Source organism: Poecilia latipinna, unplaced genomic scaffold (assembly GCF_001443285.1).
Source record: "Poecilia latipinna isolate Pla-1442-1.1 unplaced genomic scaffold, P_latipinna-1.0 Scaffold247, whole genome shotgun sequence".
NCBI classification, from domain to species: domain Eukaryota; kingdom Metazoa; phylum Chordata; class Actinopteri; order Cyprinodontiformes; family Poeciliidae; genus Poecilia; species Poecilia latipinna.
In genome coordinates, this window is record NW_015112863.1 from 299,423 (window position 1) to 320,506 (window position 21,084).

The window sequence follows — 21,084 nt, forward strand, 5'->3', positions numbered from 1 at the left end:
TTAGTTCCCTCTGTTCAGTTCTACCATTTTAGTTCTCTCTGTTCGGTTCTTTCTGTTCAGTTCTCTCTGTTCAGTTCTCTCTGTTCGGTTCTTTCTGTCCAGTTCTTTCTGTTCAGTTCTCTCTGTTCAGTTCTCTCTGTTCGGTTCTTTCTGTTCAGTTCTTTCTGTTCAGTTCTCTCTGTTTAGTTCTCTCTGTTCGGTTCTTTCTGTTCAGTTCTCTCTGTTCAGTTCTCTCTGTCCCGTTCTCTCTGTTCAGTTCTTTCTGTTCAGTTCTCTCTGTTCGGTTCTCTCCGTTGGGTTCTTTCTGTTCGGTTCAGAAATAGAAACCCGTGTCTAATGTTCTGGTTCTGTTGCTCAGCTCTGATTTCCTCTGACGACTCGCTGCGAGTCGAACTCAGTCTGAGAGCGGCGGAGAGTTTGGTGAGGAGGAACGTCTTTGCAGCGAAGGAGGTGAGAGCAGAAGGAATATTTATGTTGGGTTTGCTATTTCTTTTTTATTACTTGTTTGTTTTTGTTCTTTTATTTCATCTGTTCATTTGAACAAAAGAATGAAAACATCCACGGCAGCCAGAGTCCAGAGATAGTTTACAAACATCTTGTTTGACATTATTTGACACCTGCTCTGTCTCAGATTTGCTGGTTTGCATGAATAAACTAAACTCAGGCCTGTCACAATATTTTAGACATTTTTGACTCCGGGTTGTTTATTTTTTTGTTATTTTTTTGTTGTTTTTCAGATCAGTGTCCAGATGACCAAAGTGCTTCTTCACATGGAGGACAGATTCGGCATTAGCGGCTTCCTGGTCCTCCGGCAGGCGGCCATGGTGGCTCTGGCCGCCGTCGACTCTGTTCCTGTACGACTTTGATTCATTCTCTTCGTCCAGCCTGATCGCATTACGCATCGTAAATCCATCCGTCTGTGTCTGTCTCAGGTCACTCAGTACTTGACGACAGAGTTTTACTCCCTGAACTACAGCCTGCGGCAGCGACTGGACATCTTAGAGGTGAAACCAGCAGCTTTAGCCACTTTTAAATCTTTAAAGTCTTTATAAATCTGATCATGTTTGGGCTCTGCAGGTCCTCGCCTTGGCGGCTCAGGAGCTTTCCAAACCAGCCGCCGATAAAGATATCGCAGCTGCCTCGGAGCTGACGCCTTACCAGAGCAACAGCGCCGCCAGCTGGAGACAGGAAGTGGAGAAGAGGATCCAGAATAAAACCAAACGCATCTCAAAGGTTGCTGCTCGTCTTAGCGCCTCGCTAAACGTTTTAAATAGTCATTTAACGACCAGAAATATTACTGCTAAATCTTTAGAGGTGCAAGTTCTGACTGGCTTGGGTTGCTAGGCAACGGGGCTGGGCTCTGTGTGCGTTGCTAGGCAACGGGGCTGGGCTCTGTGTGCGTTGCTAGGCAACGGGACTGGGCTCTGTTGCTAGGTAACGGCTCACTGGCCTAGAATGTGGTTTTGGAACAGAATTTTCCGGACACCAAAAAAACATGAACTCATTTGCAGAAAATGGCTGTTTGTTTTGTTTTTAGAGGCAGCAGAAACTCAAATAGAAGTAAAAAACAAAAAGGGAATTTAATAAAAATACTTAAGTAGATGTTTAAAATAACATACCCAAATCTAATTTTGTTTTTTTACTCGCACTTAAATATCAAAATAAAGCGAAACCTTTTTAGGATCCATCAGAAGTGAAAACATCACAGCAGCTGCTGAAGTTTCAGAGAAAATGAAGAAGAAACACAAAATCTTCTGGGTTTTTTTTTTTGTCTCTTGACAGAATATTTTTACTTGATACGTCATATAAACCTTTAAAAATATGAATATTGATTCAGCTGAAGTAAACTAAAGCCAGGTAACAGGAGTTTTAGTAAAGGAATACCACGCTGTTAAATCCACTGTGACTGGTTTAAACCATGTTTCCTGTGACTTTTAGACGTTTCCCTCTGTAGAAATCGTCCCATTCTTTAAGTCAGGCGTTAAATAAGACGACCGTCCAGCTGCCTGTGTTGCTTCATGTCGATGTTCCTGCAGGGCTCCGCCCAGCCGGGAGCTGGAGCCGCTCCAAACCGCTACGCTCCTGTTGCTGGATACTTCTTCTTTCCTCTCCTCAGAAATTACGACAAGTTAGTATTTTAGTGACACTCTGAAGATTTGAATAGTTTTAACTGATGGGTTAAAGAAAAACTCCTTTCTGGCAGGCCTGAGGTGACCTTTGACCTGCTGGGCAGTGACCACCTGGTTCTGGGCAGGTTGATCCACACGCTGGGCCTCTTCATGCACTTGGCCGTGAACGCACCGGTATTATATTATATTATATTAACATTTCTGTTAATCCAGACTTTAGCTGCTAATCTGACTGAGCTATGCTAGCCGTTTAGCCTGTTTGCTGCTGATCCTCATGCTGTTTATTCCCAGATAGCTGCACAGATGGGAGCTGCGTTGTTGGACTTTGTGTGGGCCGTTCGGTACCACGCTGACCAGTACGTCTGACTCAGGCTGACTGGAAAATCTGGAGTTTTTATTGGTTTCTAATGGTTTAATGGTTTTTGTTGGTTTCTAACTGGGTTCCTCATGGTTTCTGTTGGTTTGGTGTCACTGAAGGACGGTGAGGCGAGGCGTCCTCTTCGCCGTCTGCTCCGTGTTTCTGAGCATGCCCAGTCAGGCTCTGATGATGGACCTCAGCCAGCAGCTGCTGGAAACAAGAACCTGGCTGGCAGGTAAAAAATAAAAATAACAGAAGAAAATGTGATCAATAAAACACTAGACTAGATCAGAGCATTCTGGGTTTCAACGATTCAGGAATGTTGTCTTTCCTTTCCTTTCCTTTCCTTCCTTCTTTCCTTTCCTTGTTTAATTCCTTCCTTTAATGCAGGGGTCCCCAAACTTTTTCCTGCGAGGGCCACATAGCTGTTCCTTTCTGTGGTCTTAGTTTTTGCAGTAAAAAAAAACAAAGAAATTCTTGTCGACGGGGGGTGTGGGGGAGAGACGACGACACTTTTGGATAGATTTTTACCCAGAATGGAAAAAACCGTGAGTGAAACGGTGACTGACGACTATATATTCCATTGAGGGAAAGTAAGTTTCACATTTGCTCAAAAGCCCCCTGGTGGTTGAAGAAAAATCCACATATAAACCAGAAAATACAACATATGAAAAAAAACACTGAATGCTCTCTGGTATGAGCAGGCGGGCCGGATCCGGCTTTGTTCAGGGGGCAGGACCAAATGACGTGGCGGGCCGGATCCGGCCCGCGGGCCGTAGTTTGGGGACCCCTGCTTTAATGCCTTGTGTCCTCTTTCATTCCTTCTTTCCTTACTTTATTTAATTCTGTCTCTTTATTCCCTTTTTCTCTAATTTTCTTCATCTTTCCTTCCTTTTGCCACAGATTCATGCTGAACTTTTGCGTTTTTATATTTTAAAATCAACATAAAAAACTAAAAACGGAAAAAGTCTCAAGTTTCTCCGTGAAACTGAAACCAAATTTTCATGACATGGAAATCTGACGCTGAACGAAGCATGATGGGATATTTCTGACCTAAAGTTCACATCTCCACCTGCAGACTGTATTTCTGTCAGCAGTCTCCCATCACACACACACACACACACACACACACACACACAGATTTCTGGGAAGGAGATCAGGAACCAGGATGTCCTGTGATGCGATTCACTCCGTTTTTATTTCTTTTTTCTTTTTGCCTGGAGCAGAAAATCAGTTTCAGATTGAACTGAGACTGAAAGACAGAATCGACTAGAACAATGTTTATTTTCCCCTTTCTAAAAACCGGTTCTGGTTCTGGTTGTGTTGTCTGTCCACAGATGTGGCTGAAGTGGACCCGGACGCTGACTGCCGTAATTTAGCTGTGCAAAGCCTGGTTCTGCTGGATCAGAACCTCAAGAAGCAGCTGCAGAACCCGAATGGCCTCAGCCTGGAGTCGTGACCAGTTCAGCATCTGCATGAGGAGAGGTTCTGATGATTGTCTGGTGGAGATGACGCTGCAGATGTTTTCTGGATGTTTTCCAATCATAGGGATCAGGACGTCCTTTAAACCCTGCATTTAGTATCGCAGGTGCTTTGCTTTTTTTACACTTCCTGGAACATTCAGCTGGACACAGGAAGTGGACTGGTGACCAACGTGATGGCATTCACTGCAAAAATACAAAATATTACCAACAAAACTAACTTACAAATCACTTTCTTATCACGATGTAGGAGCTTGTTTAGTCAATAATCACACAATATTGAAGAAAAAGTATGAGTTCCATTGGCTCCATTGCCTAGCAACCTCAGCCAAGCTCAGCCTGTCACCTAGCAACCTCAGCTGAGCTCAGCCTGTCACCTAGCAACCTCAGCTGAGCCCACCCTGTTACCTAGCAACCTCAGCCGAGCCCACCCTGTTACCTAGCAACCTCAGCTGAGCCCACCCTGTTACCTAGCATCCTCAGCCAAGCTCAGCCTGTCACCTAGCATCCTCAGCCGAGCCCAGCCTGTCACCTAGCATCCTCAGCCGAGCTCAGCCTGTCACCTAGCAACTTAGTTCTAGTTCCACTGGCAGATTATTTCACTTTTAATAAGACATTTTTCCATTTTATAAGTAAAATAACCTGCCAGTGGAACTAGTTATTTTTTTTAAGCAATATTAAGGATCTTAAAACTAAGTTCTTATGTCACTTTAAAAGTTACTTGTAAGTTTGTTTTGTCTTATTTGTAGTGTAATAAGATATTTGCACTAAATCTAGACAAAATTACTTGGTGAGATTTTGTGTTTTTGCAGTGTACAAGTCGGTTCCTAAAAGGAATTCCTGCTTGTCTTTCTGTTTTAGTTCTGAATATCAGGATTAAAACATAACTTCCTTTTGACCAGCATCTTTCCGGTACAAGCAGCAGTTTGTTTCCAAAGGACATCCTGTGAATATTTCTGTACAGAAAAGCTTTTGGAAGTGATGGAAGTACTACTACAGCCGGTCGTGACAGTCATCTGTACAAGCTGGAATATTCTCCAATTAAAATGCTTTTTGTTTGAGACATCTTTATTTTTTTGTTGATTTTTTTTTCTCTCTCTCATGTAAACTAATGAATTTGATGAGTTTATAAATATGTGTTGCTTGGCAAGCCTGGTAAAGATGATTAAAATATTTTAAGGGAAATTCATTAATTTTATTTTGATATCATGAATTTTACTGAAATAAAATGAAAAATATTTACTCAATCTGTTGTTTGAGTAAATATGAAGCTAAGATTGAAGGAACTAAACGCTCATATTGGGTTTGGTGTGAATCAACACAAATGTTTCACCAGCTGAAAAATCTACGATACCAATGAAATTTTCCCTTTTTATTTAAAATATTGCACTTTTTAAACCATATTTTACCCTTTTGTGGAACAGAATTATGGAAACTTCCACCAACCATTTTAGAACAAGCTTAATGTTGGCTTGAGTACATTTGAAGTACTCTAAAACTATTATTAATAAATAACACTTGTATATCACCATGAGCAATAAGAATGGGTTTATAGAGCTGTAAATGATCAAACACTTATAAAGGGACACAAAAACAATACTCTTAAAGAAATTGGTGCATAACTAATCAGAATACTCAGGAAAATCTGCTAACAGCACAAAAAGCTAGAAAATTTGTGATTGGAGGCTTAAGCTAATTTTTGTACATCATCATAATAAAAGTACTGTTTCAACATATTCTACTAAATAATTGGAACAACAACAAAATGTTAAAATAGCGCAGTTTGTGATCTTATGGGTTTTCGTACAGGCTTCTTCTTCCGCTCGCCATCAATGTTCCATCTTCGGTCCGGACTCGGCTCCGTTCGCTGTTTTCCGTCGCTACGCCTCCTTACGTAGCCTCTCAGGTTGTCATGGGCAACTGAGAAAGACGCTTTTCCAGTAGACAACACCGCTTGAAGTAACGGTCCATATGACGCGCTCCGTCCGTTGTGTCAAAGCGAAGTGTCGCTAACTGAAAAGGAGAGACAGTAAAGTAAGTCTTCATTGCCAAATAGGTTTCGTAGGTTTTGTTTTTTTGTGTTTCAGCGAGGAAGACACTACAGGCGCTAACTTTGCTAGCTAAGCTAATGCTAACAGCTAATTGATGCTGTGAGGTTTGTCTTTTTTTTACACATAACCTCTCTGGCGTTTTTGATAGCTGACTGTTACGTATTAGAGACCGTAATCGATCTCATTTAAATCTGCCTGTGTTCATATACGTTGTTAATGCAACCTTAGAGTAAAATTACCCAGAAGGTAAGCCAAAATAGAATGGAAATGTCATTTAATATGAGGAAATTCGGTTGTACCAGAAGCCAAGTGACAGGCAAATGTAAACCTGTAGCGTCATAACATAAAAATAAACAATGGGAGACAAATAGTACAGTACAGTTATTAAACTAGCAAATCTGATGAAAAGAAATGTGCAGGAGAGTGGGATAATTTTAAAAAGAATAAATGAAAACAAGATTTTTTGCAAAAATTGAAAAACTAAGCATTGTAATTAAATGATTCTTAAGAATCAACTTCCTATTCACAACCTATAATAACCCCAAGTAATGAAGTGATCTGTATCTGTATTATTTTATTATTGTGCCCTTAAAAATTTTCCTTGCAGTAAGGTGGGAAAGAAAATAAACAACACAGAGACAGTCAAAGAACAACATCAGCAAGACGGTAAACAAATAAATTAAATATCTGTACAAATATCAATAAAACAGGCTGGATGACTAAACCTGTCTAATAAGTAAATAATAAAATAAGCTTGATCATTTACATTCTGATAATTAATATTTTTAAGGGAAATTTTGTTTACATAGAAATCATAATCCATTTTATTGATGGTTTCAATTGTTTTTATGTTTTTATTATGTATTGTTTTTGATTGTGTTTTATTTTGGATATTTAAAATGTTCTTTACAATTTAAAAGTTTATTTGAGGGCAAACTTGCATTATTATGCCTTTACCTATATATTACTTAAAAATATATAGATACAGGTAAACAACAATATTATTGTTTATCGCAATAATTTCTGAGACAATTTATTGTCCAGGGAAGTTTGTTTTACCAGATCAGACCTGTGAGAAAGATATCTAGAACATGATTACTGATTATTCTAGAATAAAGACTAAAGTTCTGTCTGATTTAATGTAAGTTTAAATAAATCATCACACATATGCATAGTTTGGTATTATGTTCCTAACTCCATCTCTGCCATCCAGCCTTACTGAGGGATCATGGCGGTGTATTTTGACCACCGCATCGAAACCCCTGACAGAAGCAATCTGCCGTCTCACCTGACCTGGCACGCCACGCTCCCCATCCTGGCTGTGGCGTCGAGCAGCCCTGCTTCCGGTGGCAGCGTGGATCTTTATCTGCAGCAGGTAAACTGGGATCAGACTGTCGGGTGGATTAGCTGTAGCGTTACTTCAGCTCTGTTAAAAACGATTCCTGTCATCGGTTCCCGTTTTGTTTGCGTGACGTATTGAACTGTTTGTATTTTAAGAAATATCCAAGATGAAATCCCTTTATTTCCAACATTATGGGAGAGGAACAAATGTTTCTGTTTGAACCAATCTGTTCCCCCTCCTTAACATGGGAATTAATTAATTTACCATCAGGTCCTTAACTGTTTATTCCTCCCATTATGATCAACGAATCCTGTGGGTTTGGAAACATTTGCTCTTTATTTACCAACTTAAAAAAATAAATAAATTTACTATGGTTTTGTTTTTTTTGTATATGTATATATATATATTCAGCTGTTAATAGTAGTTATACTAATTTGTTATACTTTTGTTAAGTGTATTATTAGTTACGGAGGAATATTTAAGATATATTATCTAGAAAGAACGTGTAAATGTGGTTGTTGCCATTTGTTTTGTAGGTTTTTATGATTTTTATTGGTTTTCTGTTAAATAATCCATAACCTGGTTGTTACATTACTGCTGTGCTGTCTGAGTTTTCTCCATCTCATTAACATTTACAGTCATATTCAATAAATTAGGATGTATTTTCATACGAGGCTAATTTATTATATTAAAAACTCCTTCGCAAAAACTGTCAAAACATTTAAAATGTTCATTTCACAGCGAGATTCTTATTTTTAATCCAGTTTTAAGTTAGTTTGAATCGAATATAACATGGTGCATATTTCTAATTAGTTTACTGTATATTGATAATGGAATCTGCACTGATAACATCAGTTCTGATGTTTCTTTGTGGTCCTGTCCAAACTCAGGGTGAGTGTGTGAAGAGCTGCCATGTGGACCGGGCCCAGCCGGCCGCCGCGCTGCGCTGGCATCCCGTAAAGCCGGTTCTGGTTCTGGGCTGGGAGAGCGGGGAGGTGGTGCTGCTCACGCATCCGTCCGGAGATCAGACCGTGCTGCCGGCCGTCCACACGGCCCGCATCACGCTGCTGGAGTGGAGCGGCTCCGGAAGCCGCTTGGTGACCGGAGATCAGGTTCGCTGCTCCATGACGTCAATAAAACAGAAACGCTGATTTTATTCTGAATTTAATAATCGTTGTGTTTTGGCAGAACGGAGCTCTGGCCGTGTGGAAATTAGATGCCAGAGGGCGACTTTTAGGAAATCACCTCGTCAAGCACGACTACAACAAACCTTTAACCTGCTGCATTTTCAAGCCTGCCTCTCCTGGGGTGTAAGTAGCTCACAGATTTATAGATGAATCTGTCGCAATTAATCAATTAAAATGAGATCAATAACTTTCATTCTCATGATCAATTCCAATCTGTTTGGGGAAGATAAGATGGAAAAAATGTGGAGCTAAATTGGGTATTTACTTTGAAACTAAAAAAACTTTAATTTGAAAAGTAATTTTGAGAAGTTTGACTTTTTCTTTTCATTTTTTTTCTCTTTAACAAAGTTTATAGCCCCGATTTTGCTTTATAAAAAACTTATTTTTAAGCTTTAATAATCCATTTCATTTATGTAGGAAGAGTTTTCAAAGACACTTTCTAACATTATTATCGTTTTGGTTTTTATTTGAAGATGCATTATATGTTGATTGTGAAAGGAGAAAACAGAAAAACCAGAATCTTTCTTCACACAATCAAAAATGTAGATCCACAGGAACAGTTGTAATTTATAAGTTATTCTTTAATACTTCATTTTAAATCCATTATCATTACTTTTTAGTTCAGATTAAAGAAGCAGCAGCAGAGGAGCTAACTGAAAGAGACCCTAGTGCTTTAAAATTTACATGTAAAGTGATTTATAGATAAATATTTAGATTTTTATTATTATTAGGATAAGAGAGACAGAAAAGTTCAAAGGCAGTGTTTGAATATTTTGACCTTTAAAGCAAACCACATTAAAATCTAAAGACAATAAGAGGAACGTTTCAGGTGGAAATGAGCCTGTTTTCACACCTGGTCTCATCCGTGTTGTTTCCATAGCGACGTGGCGATGTTGGCGCGGGCGTCGGTGAGCGGAGACGAATCGGCTCTGGACATGTTCAGCTGGAAGGGGGCGCCTCTGAAGATGGGCCCTCAGGAGGGACTGGGCTTCTACGTCAGCACCGCCGACGGTAAGACGGTCCAAACGTTTCCGTGACATGGCCCCCAAGGGCCCGGGAACCCCCTCTTTACAAACCCACACACAAAGCTACAAACTATGTTATAAAGATCCACTACTAGAAGGTTTTATTTACTAATCAGGAATTATTTTATCCATTTAGCATAAATGTTGCCTCATTTTTTTATGATTTTAGATTATCAAGAATTCTGTGACAGAGAATTTTATTGTCATATATTATGATTTATTAAAGGTCTGGACAATAAATCAATAACAGTATAAATATGTGATCAATATCAATAGGCAATACATCTGATAAAATATTAAATATAAAGAATATTCTAAGTTGGTGGAATCTACTAACTCAGCTCTCTGGTTGCCTAGCAACGACCTGCTGGGTAAGAAGCAGTTTCAAGCTCCCCCAAACTTCAGTTGCCTAGCAACGACCTGCTGGCTAAGAAGCAGTTTCAAGTTTCCCCACTTTGCCTCATAACTGCTACAAAGTAAAAAACAACATGGAGGGAAACTGGATGAAACATGTAAGGTCACACCACCAGTCTGACGGTAGTTCAGATATTTAAAACAGAAAACTTATCAATAATTATCGACATCGACTGATATGAAAAACTTATACTGTGATAAGTTTCTCCAGACTTTATTACCAGATAATCAAATTTTTTTTTACCACAATCCTCTTACTTGAAAATATTATTTTATAATAACCACATCAAATTTAATTTGATTCCTTTAGTTCTTATGGTTTATCACAGCAGAGTTTGACTCCTTTGGTCTCCTTTTGTCAGAAACTTTTCCATTTCTAGCTCGCTACGCTAACTTGACCAACAAAGAAACTTGATGAGTTTAACTGGCAGCCAATCAGAAAATGGGCAACAAAAATAATAGTTAAATCAGTTATATTAACTTATAGTTGTTTGGGGGGTTTTAATGATTGAATAACAGAAAACAAAAATGAAAAAATGTAAGGGATTCAATCTTTTTTTAATCAACTTTTGGCACCCCCTGTGTTTTCCGTTTAAACCTGTTTGAAGCCGACATGTGATGACCTGCAGGAAAGGTCCATGCCGTGGACGAACAGGGCAGAACGAGCCCGCTGCTGAGCGAGGACGGCTCCATCAGGAAGCTCTTCTACCTGGACAAGAGAGGCGTGCTGGTGGTCGTCACGGACACCCTGATGCTGTCGCAGTACACACTGAGACCAGAAGGGGGCGCTCACGAGTCCATGAAGGTCCGCTTTGACCGTAGCTTCCTAGAGTTAGACATCTGACTGCTGCAGTAAATGTCTCATCTTCATTTTAATAAACAAATAACCAGGTTATGTTTAATGTAACAGGCAGAGTTGGGTACTAACCAGTTACATTTACTTGTAAAACGTACGTTTAAAAGTATTTTCACTACGCTGTACTTTTTACTTTTACTTGAGTCATTTCATTATGAAGTATTTTTACTCCTACTTGAGTAAAATTTCTGCATTTTCTACCCACTGAATGAACAACAAACATGTTTTAACTAAAAATCCACCAGACTCAGACCTCAAGTTTCAGTTAAAGTTTCATACATTTTTTATTAAAAGAAACTGATTTGGAAGAATTTTACTTTGCCTGATTTTATTTTTTTGTTGCTTATATGAATTATTGTCATATATTTCCTTAAAATACCAACATTTCCATTTAACTTTATATTTTGCTCTGTCTGAAGATGTAATTTTTAAATATTAAATGATTGATAATTTGATCAGTAATTCAGTACTGGAGTAAACTGAAGTACCTTTTTTAGTCCTGAATCAGTCATTTCTTTTTACTTTTAGTTGAGTAAAAACACGCTGGCGTTGTGCTGCTCTTACTCTGTTTGGTTTCTGCCTGCAGGTGAAGTTGAGCAGCACAGCCGGGCAGAACGTCGACATCAGCTGGACTGAGAACAGCCTCCTGATCACAGCGACAGGAGAACCGGTCGTCAAGTCAGTTTCTACCTGCCGCTCCCCTACAGACCTACATAAACCAGTGATTTTAATCTGTTGGCTTATTTTCCTTTAAACGTGTCAGAATTTGGGACCTGGAGAGAGATGAGAACTACGTTCTATCTCTGGACGAAACTCTGGGTTTTAAGAAGGGAGAGATGATCAACTGTGTTTCCTACTGCGCAGCCAAAGGTAAATTCATTTACAGGCTCAGAATATTTAAAAAGAAAAGAAAATCTGGAAAATACATTCTTTATCCATCCAGCCGCTGCCAGCAACACCTACACTGCAAAAATACTAAATCTTACTGAGTATTTTTATCTAGTTTCTACTGCAAATGTCTCAGTACGCTTGAAATAAATTTTCTTATAAGTAACCTTTTAGCGAGATATTGACCCTTTGTAACTTCGTCACTCAATCCCTGGTAACAGTGGGGTGACTGTTGTTAACTGGAAACATGCAGACCCGACCCGGTGGGCCGGTCTGTCTGTCAGTGGCTGATTTTCAGGGTTGAGTGGCGGTAGATAAGATCGGTTTGAGATGTAAGTATCGGCTGATCTTAAGGAAATCGGACGCAACCAATAAAAACTGCTCCCTCCTCCCCGTCATTATTTCAGCTTGCTTACTGCAGCTCTGAATAATCTGCTTTCTTTAATAAAAATGTGAACTATGCAGAGATCCTGGCAGCTGGAACCTCCAAAGGCCGCATAGCGATGTGGAAGACGGCGACACAGCCGATGAGCAGCAGCAGCAGCTACAGAGCCGACGCTAAAGCCCTGTGGAAGCTGCAGACTCCCACTGAGATCCACGGAAACGTCACCCAGCTGCAGGTACCGTCAGTCTGAGCTCATCATTTAAACAAACTGTTTTATATCAAGCCTCATCGCGTGTGTGTGTGTGTGACGTCAGTGGGGCTCCAATCAGAACCTGCTGGCCGCCAACAACTCCAGAACGGTTCTGATCCTCAGTGAGCATGTGATGTCGGCGCACTTCGGCCAGCAGGTGGCAGCAGTGCAGCTCGCCCCGACTCAGCTCAGCATCACGAACTTCAGCAGCGGAGAGACGCTTCCTCTGCAGTGTGACATGCATGTCAGAGGAGTGTGCCTTAGCAAGGTGAAACCAAACAAAACAGCTGGACTCTGCTTAGTTCTGCTCTGACAGAAATGAAACTTACTTCCCTGTTCCTCCAACAGGACTCTGTGACGGTCTGGAACGGGAAACACATCTCTGTCTATGAGCTCTCAGGCACGGCTCTGCATGTTACAGGTATTCCCCTTTGCAACTACGTCACTAAATCGTTCCAGGCGCCATGACGGACGTTGGAAGTGAAGGACAGAGCGACGGAAATAGTTTTCCCAAATAGTTTTTGCCAGCTTATTCATGGCTTTCTTTTATTCGTCGAGTTAATTTGGCTGTGAACGTAACTCACCTGGTTGAAGTTCATAGACGGCGGGATTTACAAAAGTTGGAAACAGCTAGCTTAGAAACCGACCCGTACCGCCTCCCTCCTGACGTGTTGATCAGATCACTGAATTTTTATGTCCTTATGTCATAAACAGCGCTTCCCGTTACACCGCAGCAGCATTAACAACGTCCAAAAGACGAGATGCTAACCAGTTTTCCCCATACATGCTAGGCTACATGACGGTGCGGCACTGTCTCCATGGTTACCAATGGTCAGACGCGTACCTTCCCCATAATGCGATATTTGACTGCATATTTGTAGTCATAATTGGTTATAAAGTATATGAACATTAATCTTATTTCTTTGTTATTTCACCGAGGGCTGCCAGCCGTTGTGGTTGACGGCTTGTATCCTGCAGCCGACCGCGCAGCGTCCTGTAAACATTTTTAAAGCGAAATCAGCTGAATAAAAGCGACATCAGGGTCCAGATACATGTTTTGTGACAGGAGTGCAAAGGTTGTTTATACTTCCGTCACGGCGGAGTGGTTCTGGGAAGCGTGACGTCACGTTCAAAGCGTCAAAAGTACGTCACTGTAAACTCCCTGAACACTTGTGAAATTACGACAGAGCGTAAGGGTCATGCTAAGAAAACAAAAAATTAAATAAGAATAATGTCATAATATTCTGAGAATAAAATGGTACAAGAATAAAGTCGAAATAATATGAGAATAATGTCATAATATAACTACTTTACTGTCATACTTTTTTTTTACTTTATTCTCGTAATACTATGACTTTATTCTGTATTATTTTGACTTTATTGTGTGATTTTATTCTCATAATCTGACTTTATTCTATTCTCTTTATTCTCCACAGGTTGCAGACTTCTGGTGTAGAATATAAAATCCATGAAAGTTTGTCGATGAAACGTGACAAAATGTGAATAATTCAGGGAGTTTAACCTGTTTTCCTTCCATCCATTGCAGGATCTTTTCCTTGTGATTCCCCCATTGTTGCTGTTCATGATGAGAACCTTTACACGGTGGAACCAAGCCGAGTCCAGATCCGAACACCTCAGGTACGTTGCTACCTGCTGTAGCCGCATCCTGCCGTCTGAAGCTCAGACCCGGTTTAAACGTTTCTGCTGTTGTTCCTCCCTCAGGGGACAGTGAAGCAGCTGCTGACCTTCTCCCGGGCCGAGGGGAACCCCGTGCTGCTGGACGTGTGCCAGTCGTACCTGGCAGTAGGAACAGACACGGCGCACATCAGAGTTTACGACCTCTCCAGACGGTAACTAACGTATCAGAGCATCAAAATAAAGTCGTAATATTATGAGAACTGCAAAACCAAAGATCAGTCTGACGACTGTGGTAAAATGAGGAATGTTGGGCATCTTGTGAAGTTATACTTTGGTATTTGTTTTACAGATAAAGAAATACTTAATCTATTAACATCAGATTATTATCAGCAACAGGCTGTGTCCTGTTATTTATGCTAATCTGATGTTGCTGTGTGTACTATGACTTTATTCTCAAAATATATCTTATTTATATCTAGCTGTATTTTCTTAATATTACAACCTTTTTCTTGGATTTTTCCTGATGTATGACGAGAATATTATTCTCTTAACATCTTCACATTACTGTGACTTTATTCTGGTGACATTATACCTTTATTACTATGAGTTTATTCAGGTACGACTTTATTCTCGTAATATGAGAATAAACTCATAATATTCCGACTTTATTCTCGTATGGATTTATTATTGTAATATGTATTTTTCCTCATGCTGGCCCTAATCCTCCGTCGCACCTGAACACTGTTTTGTGTTTTTGTGATGTTTTCTTTTGCAGAGACGCCAAAGCTCACTGCGGCGCTAAGAATCTGTCCGACCACATCAGCGGCCTCGGCGCCCTGAGGTCCATCAAATGCAACGCCAGCGGCAGCCAAGTTAGCCTGCTAACCTCTCAGGTGACTCGGCGGGATTCAGTCACACTTTTTAAATCAAAGAAACATCATCTTTGTTTTTTAAGTTGTGAATTTAATCTGATCTGTTCGTCAGGTTAACGGACGACCCGATCATAAAGTATATTTCTACGACATTGAGATGGACACCGTGACGCACTTTGACTTCTTCACCGGCAGACCGTCCTCTGGCGTCTCTGTGCCTGATGAAAGCGATAAGTAAAGACATTATTCTTATTGCTCATGTATCAAACTCATGGCCTGCGGGCCAAATCCGGCCCGTTGTAGCGACTTTTGTGGTCCTCTAGGGCTCTGCAACCTGCGGCTCTTAATAATTTTCTAAAAAAAATGCTGAAGACTTTGTGTTTTTTAAAATGTAAACGTAATAAAAAAAATACTAGCTGATTTCATGTAATATATGAAAAGCATTTCCACAAAAAATAAGAATGTTTTTTAAACAGTAAAATTTTTGTCTTTTGCTTGCAAAGTATGCAATTTTTAAAATAATGTTCTGTTAAAATATGTTACATTCCACTTAAAAATTGTCACGTTTTATTGGTGTCTGGAAAACTAACCTTTTCAAAAACCTAGTGAGCCGTTACCTAGCAACCCAAGCTGAGCTGCAGCACGTTTGGTCAGCTGGTTTTCCCACTGTATGTGCTGCACAATGGCTGCTGGAAGAGACAAAGTGTTTTGTTGTTAACTTAGCATCCAGAAACCACTTACTGCATTCTTCTTGGTTATGCAGGATTCTCCACTGCTGCTTTTCAAAGATGTGTGATTGAATAATTGCACATCTGTTTGCAGCCATTTTCACATGTGAGAGTAAATGTTCAGCTGGGGCCAGCAGCAACTTATTTAGATTTAAAGTGACAGACGCCGTAAAACAACTCGATGGTTCCACTGAGCAGACTGAAATCTCATTATCTAAGATGATTTTGTGTAAAAAATATAATAAAAATGTTTTGTGTAGACTACAGACCTATAATAACCTGTTCAGGGAACCTCTAAATATTGTTCAACTTTGTAGAAGTACTGTAGTATTATATACATTTGTCAGCCCTGCCTTATTGATTTTATTCCATCTTACACACTAACGCATATTTTCTGCCATTTCAGGCAAAAGTTTCAGGAAAATGAAATCAGTGGCCGTTTTCCTGTGTCCCAGTACTGGGATGAGAGCGAACCTCGACTCTTTGTCTGCGAGACCGCGCCGATCGCCTCGGAGAAATCAGCCAACGCTTTCTCAGATTTGGTAGACGACGCGCTGCGGTGATCGTCTGTAACCGTTTTGGTGTTGTTGGCAGGATTCCTGACGCTGTGACGGTTTCTCTCTCAGGAGGACGTGTCAGTGGTGACGCTCTTCTGTACGCAGGAACACGGACTCCTGCTCCAGGACTGCTTCTCCAGGCCTTCAGGCCTTCAGGCCCTCCTCGCCCTGGATGTGCCATACTACTACTTCACCTGCAAGGTGAGTTCAGTCACTCTTTGTTATTCTATTTGAATTATGGGGCAACTTCTAGTGAAAATAATTTCAGAAATGTTCTGGTTGTATGTTTGTATTGGGGCCAAACTTAGATACATTGGTAACACTTTATTTGAAGGGCCACTGCCGTAAACATGACATAACACCTGTCATGAACATAAAGTTTCTCTAAAAGTCGCGTTGAAATCCATTGAAAATGCCAAGTTTGCATTAAATTATCATAATTTACAAAATCATGCAAAGTTGGCACTTTTAATGGACTTTCAATGCAACTTTTATAGCAGTTTTGCATTAAAAGTGTCATTATTTACCGAATGACACTTCATGACAACAGTCATAAACATTCATAAAGACTCGTTCATGTTTATGACAGTGTCATGTCAGTCTTATGCACACCCCTTCAATTAAAGTGTTACCGTTATATTTTTTTTAAATTACAAGAATAAAGTCGTAATATTTGCACAATAAAGAAACAATATTACCAGAGGAAAGTCGTAAAATTACAAGAAGATATCAGTTTTATGGAGGAGTGAGGATCTGATGTTTGGTTATTTCTATGAAATAGATTCAGTCGTTTGCAGAATCCTTTCAGTCCTGCTGCTGATGTGTGAAAAGGTGAAGTCTGATACCAAAGTATAACTTTACAAAACATTACTGATATTTTTTTTTTCACAACCTACGTGAAAAGAACCACAGACAAGTTATGAGAGTTTTTACCAAGGCGCAGCGGACCGGTCCAGCGAGCTGCCCACCGCGCGTCCTGATAACGACCCGGTAGAGCTTGTCTTTTATTTCAGAGAAGGGAGGGAGAGACAGAAGAGACAAGATATCAGCAAGTTCTACACACACCAGGTCATCTCGTCTTTTCCTTTGGGAGCGATTTCTCCTTAGTGCGGAGGGCTGTTGTCAGTCTGAGGGAGTCTTCAACACAGCAGTCTGAAGTTTGAGGCCAACTCTTCTAAATGAAAGTCACAATAATCTATAGTAACACAAGACTGCTATGGTAGGATCAATAATCTGTACACATGTAAGAATCATAACATAATATTTCCAACAATTACTCGTTTCAATGTTTAGTTGTATTACTATGACTTTATTCTGTTAGTATTTCTAACTTATTCTCGTAAAACTTTTTGCTCGCAATATTATAACTTTATTCACATTTTATTATGACTTTATTCTGGTAATACTATGATTTTATGCTTTTTCTCACACTATTACAATGTTGTTCCAGTGATTACATTTTTTTTCTTGGCTCTAATACTCTGTCAAAATCTGTGGGGTTTAATTATGAGCATATTAACTGTTTTTTATGATTATTCTCATGTGAAAATGTGTGTGTGCTCTAACACACCCCAGCTGTTATTTCGGGGAGATGGTGTGTTTCTTCCAGAAGTAAGTGTTTGTCTTTCAGCAGCTGTGATTGTGTCTCATCATCGTTCCCGTAGATCAGCACTAAAATCTGAATACATCACAAACACCTGCAATGGATGATTTTATTGATCCTGTGTGAATAAATTCACACAGGATCAGATTGATTCTCACAGGCTGAAACATTTAGTCAGGCCTGCTGACGTTTGGCGAAGCGTCTCTTTTCAAGTTAAACCATGACCAAAGTGTTTCCACCTGAAAGTCAAGTTAAAACCTAGAGCCTCCAGCACGTCTTATTATTATTATTTTCTGTTTTTACTTCTTATTGTCTGGAGTGAATAAATAAATAACAGAAGAGGATTATAGATGCTGGAAAAAAAGTACTTTTTTCTCAGAATTTGTAATTTTTACTCAGAATTTTGACTTTTTTTCTCAGAATTTTGACTTTTTTTCTCAGTGCTTCCAAATCTTCTTCTTCTGGAATAAATAAATGCAAACGTCTGAAACCAAAGAAAGCTACACAAAAATCTCTTAAAAATATTCTTGCTACGTTTTCTTGTATTTAGCAAATAGAAAATAATTTAGAGATTCTAGCTGACCTGAAACAAGAGAATTTGGTCTTATTTAACTTCAGACTTCGGGGGGAAAAAAACCCGTGTCTGTGTCTTTTTATTTGGCGCTCATAAATATTTGATTTCAGCTGGATATTTTTGACCCTGAAAATCCACAATAAATCCAGATGTGTTCAGAAACCCTTTTGTTGTATCGTCTTCCCACCTTGAAACTTCAGATAAATCGGTAAAAGATTCATTCAGATGATGAGTGTATGTAAACTTCTGGACTCAGTTGTTGCCCCGTTATTTGCTCCCACCTGATCCCCATTATTTTTACCCCATGTTTTAGGGCTGGACAATAAATCAATTGTGATAGACTCATGATCAATATCGGTAGATAATACATCTGGTAGAATATCCAACATATAAAAAATTCTAGGTTGGTGGAATCAACTCATTCACACTTTGGTTGCCTAGCAACAAGCTGCTGGGTAAGAAGCAGTTTCAAGCTCCCCCAACTTCGGTTACCTAGCAACAAGCTGCTGAGTGACTGGGGCAGAGGCAGTTTCAAGGTTCCCCACCAAAAATAAAAAAGGAGAGATTTTCTCTTGTTATAAATTAAATCATCTGCCAGTGGAACTAGAACTTTTTCATCAATATTAAGAAATTACTGACTTTAAACAAGCTCCTGTATTTGCTGAGAAGTTCCTTGTAAGCTAGTTTTGTCTTACTTTGAGTGTCATGAGGTGTGGTTGTAGTGGTGAGGAGAGACGCCGAGACCCAGGTATGGTGGTGATGATATTTAATGATGAAAGTAAAGCTCAGTCCAAAACAGGCAGCACGGCAGAGAGACAGGCACACAGCCAAATACCGGTAGCAACTGAACGACAGGACTACGTGCGAGCGAACACAAACCAGGACTTAGCAGTACAACTGGTGAGTAGACTAACAACAATAGACAAGGACAATAGACAAGGACCCGACGAGGAACACAGACAACAGGTGGGTTTAAATACACACGGGGTAATTAAGGGAACACCTGGGGAGCAATCAACGGGGAGGACAGGACAGAGACTCACAGGAACACAGGACTGAACACAGAGAAACTCAAAAATAAACACACAGAAACACGGAACCTAACATTGAGTGTATAATTTGCACTAGAAGCTAAACCAAAAATACTCTCAGATTTTCTGTTTTTGCAGTGTATTGATGTCGACTGATATGAATCAGTTATATTGGTTTTTAGCTATACCGTCCAGCCCTTCCATGTTCTGATTTTATATTTAGAAAATATTGATGTAACTTTCCAAGAGCTCATCTAGCCACCTGGTCCTCTAATCCCAGCCAGGTGAGCAGAACCCAGAGGTGTCTCCACCAGATCAGCCAATCAGAGCGGCTCCTGCTTCGACCCCCCTCATGGCATCCAGGCGACCTCTCAGAGACTTCGTGGGCCTGGAGAAGTGCGAGAAGGGAACGCGGGACGCCATGTTGAACTTCAGCTTCTACCTGAGCGTGGGCGACATGGACGAAGCCTTCAAGTCCATCAAACTCATCAAAAGGTATGGCGCTCAGTTAAAGGGGCGGCGCTCGGTTAAAGGGGCGGCGCTCAGTTAAAGGGGTGGCGCTCGGTTAAAGGGGCGGCGCTCTGTAAATAGAGACGTACTGGGTGGGGGGTGTTGCGTTGGTACTGGGCCCTGGAGCTGACCGCAGATGGGGTGTTGATTTCTGGCTGCGTTCACACTGCAGCCTGAAGTGACCCAATTCCGAATTTTTTTGGTAAATCCATCTGATATTTTTTTTCCCGTTGCCGTTCACACTTCCAAATAAATGCGACCTCCATTGTGAACGGGAAAACAACCTGAAAGTCTCCCACATGTGCAGTAGAGGGCGCAATAGCGTCAGCGTTCTCAGTGTTTACGGAAGTAAACATGGATGCTAACGGTTAGCACAGCTTTCACATTTAAAGTTGTTGTCCAACTGGAGCACATTAACAACTTAATCCTCATTATAGTCTGCCATGTTGCTGTTTTTCTTTCCGCTCGTGCGTTTCAGGACGCAGAATAGAGACATCTGTTGAGTATCCGTGACGGATGAATGCGTCCTGGACGTTTGGTCACATTTGAATCGGATACGTATTGGATATCCAAGTGGCCTGGGTCGCATTCGAAAAGAACCCGACCCGTGCTGTTCAGACTGTCATGAAAACATCAGATACAGGTCGCATTAAGGCAAAACACCTGGGTCACTTTAGGCTGCAGTGTTTTTCAAGCTGCGGCCTCCAGAGGGCGCTAAGGGGCCTCTGAAAGTCTACAGTCTTTAGTTGCTGTATTAAAACGTGGCTGAATACAGGAAGTGTTTTCAAATGAAGAATGAACTAGATCCTGTTTTTATGGCTGAGAAAATATTAAATATTTTTTCAGCTTTCATCAAATAATAAGCAAACTGGACGACTTTTATTTAACAAGAAAAAAGCATTGAAGTTCTGGATATATGATCTGATTACTTTAGTTGCAACATTTTGGTGATTTTAGTTTGTAGAAATATTTTTTGTTGGCCTGTGACTTTTCCTGTCACGATAACAAATGTTGTTGGACAGTTAATTGTCCCAGAAATTATTGCCATAAACAATAATATTGTTGTTTTGCGACCACTTTCAAGTAATATAATGGTAATAATAATATAATAATCCAGGAACACATTCTCAAAGATCAATTAACTTTAAAATTCTAATGAATGTTTAATACTGGAATAGTAAGACATAAATATTCAAAATAAGTGA

At 40.1% G+C, this 21,084-nt stretch overlaps 2 protein-coding genes and 1 long non-coding RNA gene across 4 annotated transcripts in view; 2 read left to right on the forward strand and 1 right to left on the reverse strand.

Moving 5' to 3' along the window:
- Nucleotides 1-4,159, forward strand: part of telo2 (TEL2, telomere maintenance 2, homolog (S. cerevisiae)) — a 14,550-nt gene extending 10,391 nt beyond the window's left edge. For both annotated transcript variants that reach the window (XM_015032637.1, XM_015032638.1), the window contains exons 13-21: nucleotides 359-450; nucleotides 738-854; nucleotides 933-1,004; nucleotides 1,078-1,233; nucleotides 2,037-2,128; nucleotides 2,204-2,303; nucleotides 2,421-2,485; nucleotides 2,607-2,722; nucleotides 3,825-4,159. In XM_015032637.1, coding sequence (XP_014888123.1) covers nucleotides 359-450; nucleotides 738-854; nucleotides 933-1,004; nucleotides 1,078-1,233; nucleotides 2,037-2,128; nucleotides 2,204-2,303; nucleotides 2,421-2,485; nucleotides 2,607-2,722; nucleotides 3,825-3,946 — 932 coding nt within the window. In that variant the 3' untranslated portion in view covers nucleotides 3,947-4,159. The remainder of the gene's footprint in view (nucleotides 1-358; nucleotides 451-737; nucleotides 855-932; nucleotides 1,005-1,077; nucleotides 1,234-2,036; nucleotides 2,129-2,203; nucleotides 2,304-2,420; nucleotides 2,486-2,606; nucleotides 2,723-3,824) is intronic.
- LOC106947558 (uncharacterized) lies at nucleotides 4,085-4,535 on the reverse strand. The gene is made up of 2 exons (XR_001425013.1): nucleotides 4,385-4,535; nucleotides 4,085-4,291 (listed from the first exon to the last, which is right to left on the reverse strand). It is a non-coding gene; the product is annotated as an uncharacterized LOC106947558 (long non-coding RNA).
- A 1,235-nt stretch (nucleotides 4,536-5,770) lies between these two features.
- Nucleotides 5,771-21,084, forward strand: part of ift140 (intraflagellar transport 140 homolog (Chlamydomonas)) — a 47,301-nt gene continuing 31,987 nt past the window's right edge. The window contains exons 1-19 of the mRNA XM_015032641.1: nucleotides 5,771-6,002; nucleotides 7,233-7,394; nucleotides 8,252-8,473; nucleotides 8,550-8,671; nucleotides 9,429-9,559; nucleotides 10,617-10,792; nucleotides 11,430-11,521; nucleotides 11,607-11,713; nucleotides 12,197-12,351; nucleotides 12,431-12,634; nucleotides 12,715-12,787; nucleotides 13,913-14,004; nucleotides 14,089-14,216; nucleotides 14,780-14,897; nucleotides 14,989-15,110; nucleotides 16,011-16,146; nucleotides 16,231-16,362; nucleotides 17,737-17,772; nucleotides 19,650-19,864. Of these exons, the coding sequence (XP_014888127.1) occupies nucleotides 7,248-7,394; nucleotides 8,252-8,473; nucleotides 8,550-8,671; nucleotides 9,429-9,559; nucleotides 10,617-10,792; nucleotides 11,430-11,521; nucleotides 11,607-11,713; nucleotides 12,197-12,351; nucleotides 12,431-12,634; nucleotides 12,715-12,787; nucleotides 13,913-14,004; nucleotides 14,089-14,216; nucleotides 14,780-14,897; nucleotides 14,989-15,110; nucleotides 16,011-16,146; nucleotides 16,231-16,362; nucleotides 17,737-17,772; nucleotides 19,650-19,864 (2,408 nt within the window). The 5' untranslated portion in view covers nucleotides 5,771-6,002; nucleotides 7,233-7,247. The remainder of the gene's footprint in view (nucleotides 6,003-7,232; nucleotides 7,395-8,251; nucleotides 8,474-8,549; nucleotides 8,672-9,428; nucleotides 9,560-10,616; nucleotides 10,793-11,429; nucleotides 11,522-11,606; nucleotides 11,714-12,196; nucleotides 12,352-12,430; nucleotides 12,635-12,714; nucleotides 12,788-13,912; nucleotides 14,005-14,088; nucleotides 14,217-14,779; nucleotides 14,898-14,988; nucleotides 15,111-16,010; nucleotides 16,147-16,230; nucleotides 16,363-17,736; nucleotides 17,773-19,649; nucleotides 19,865-21,084) is intronic.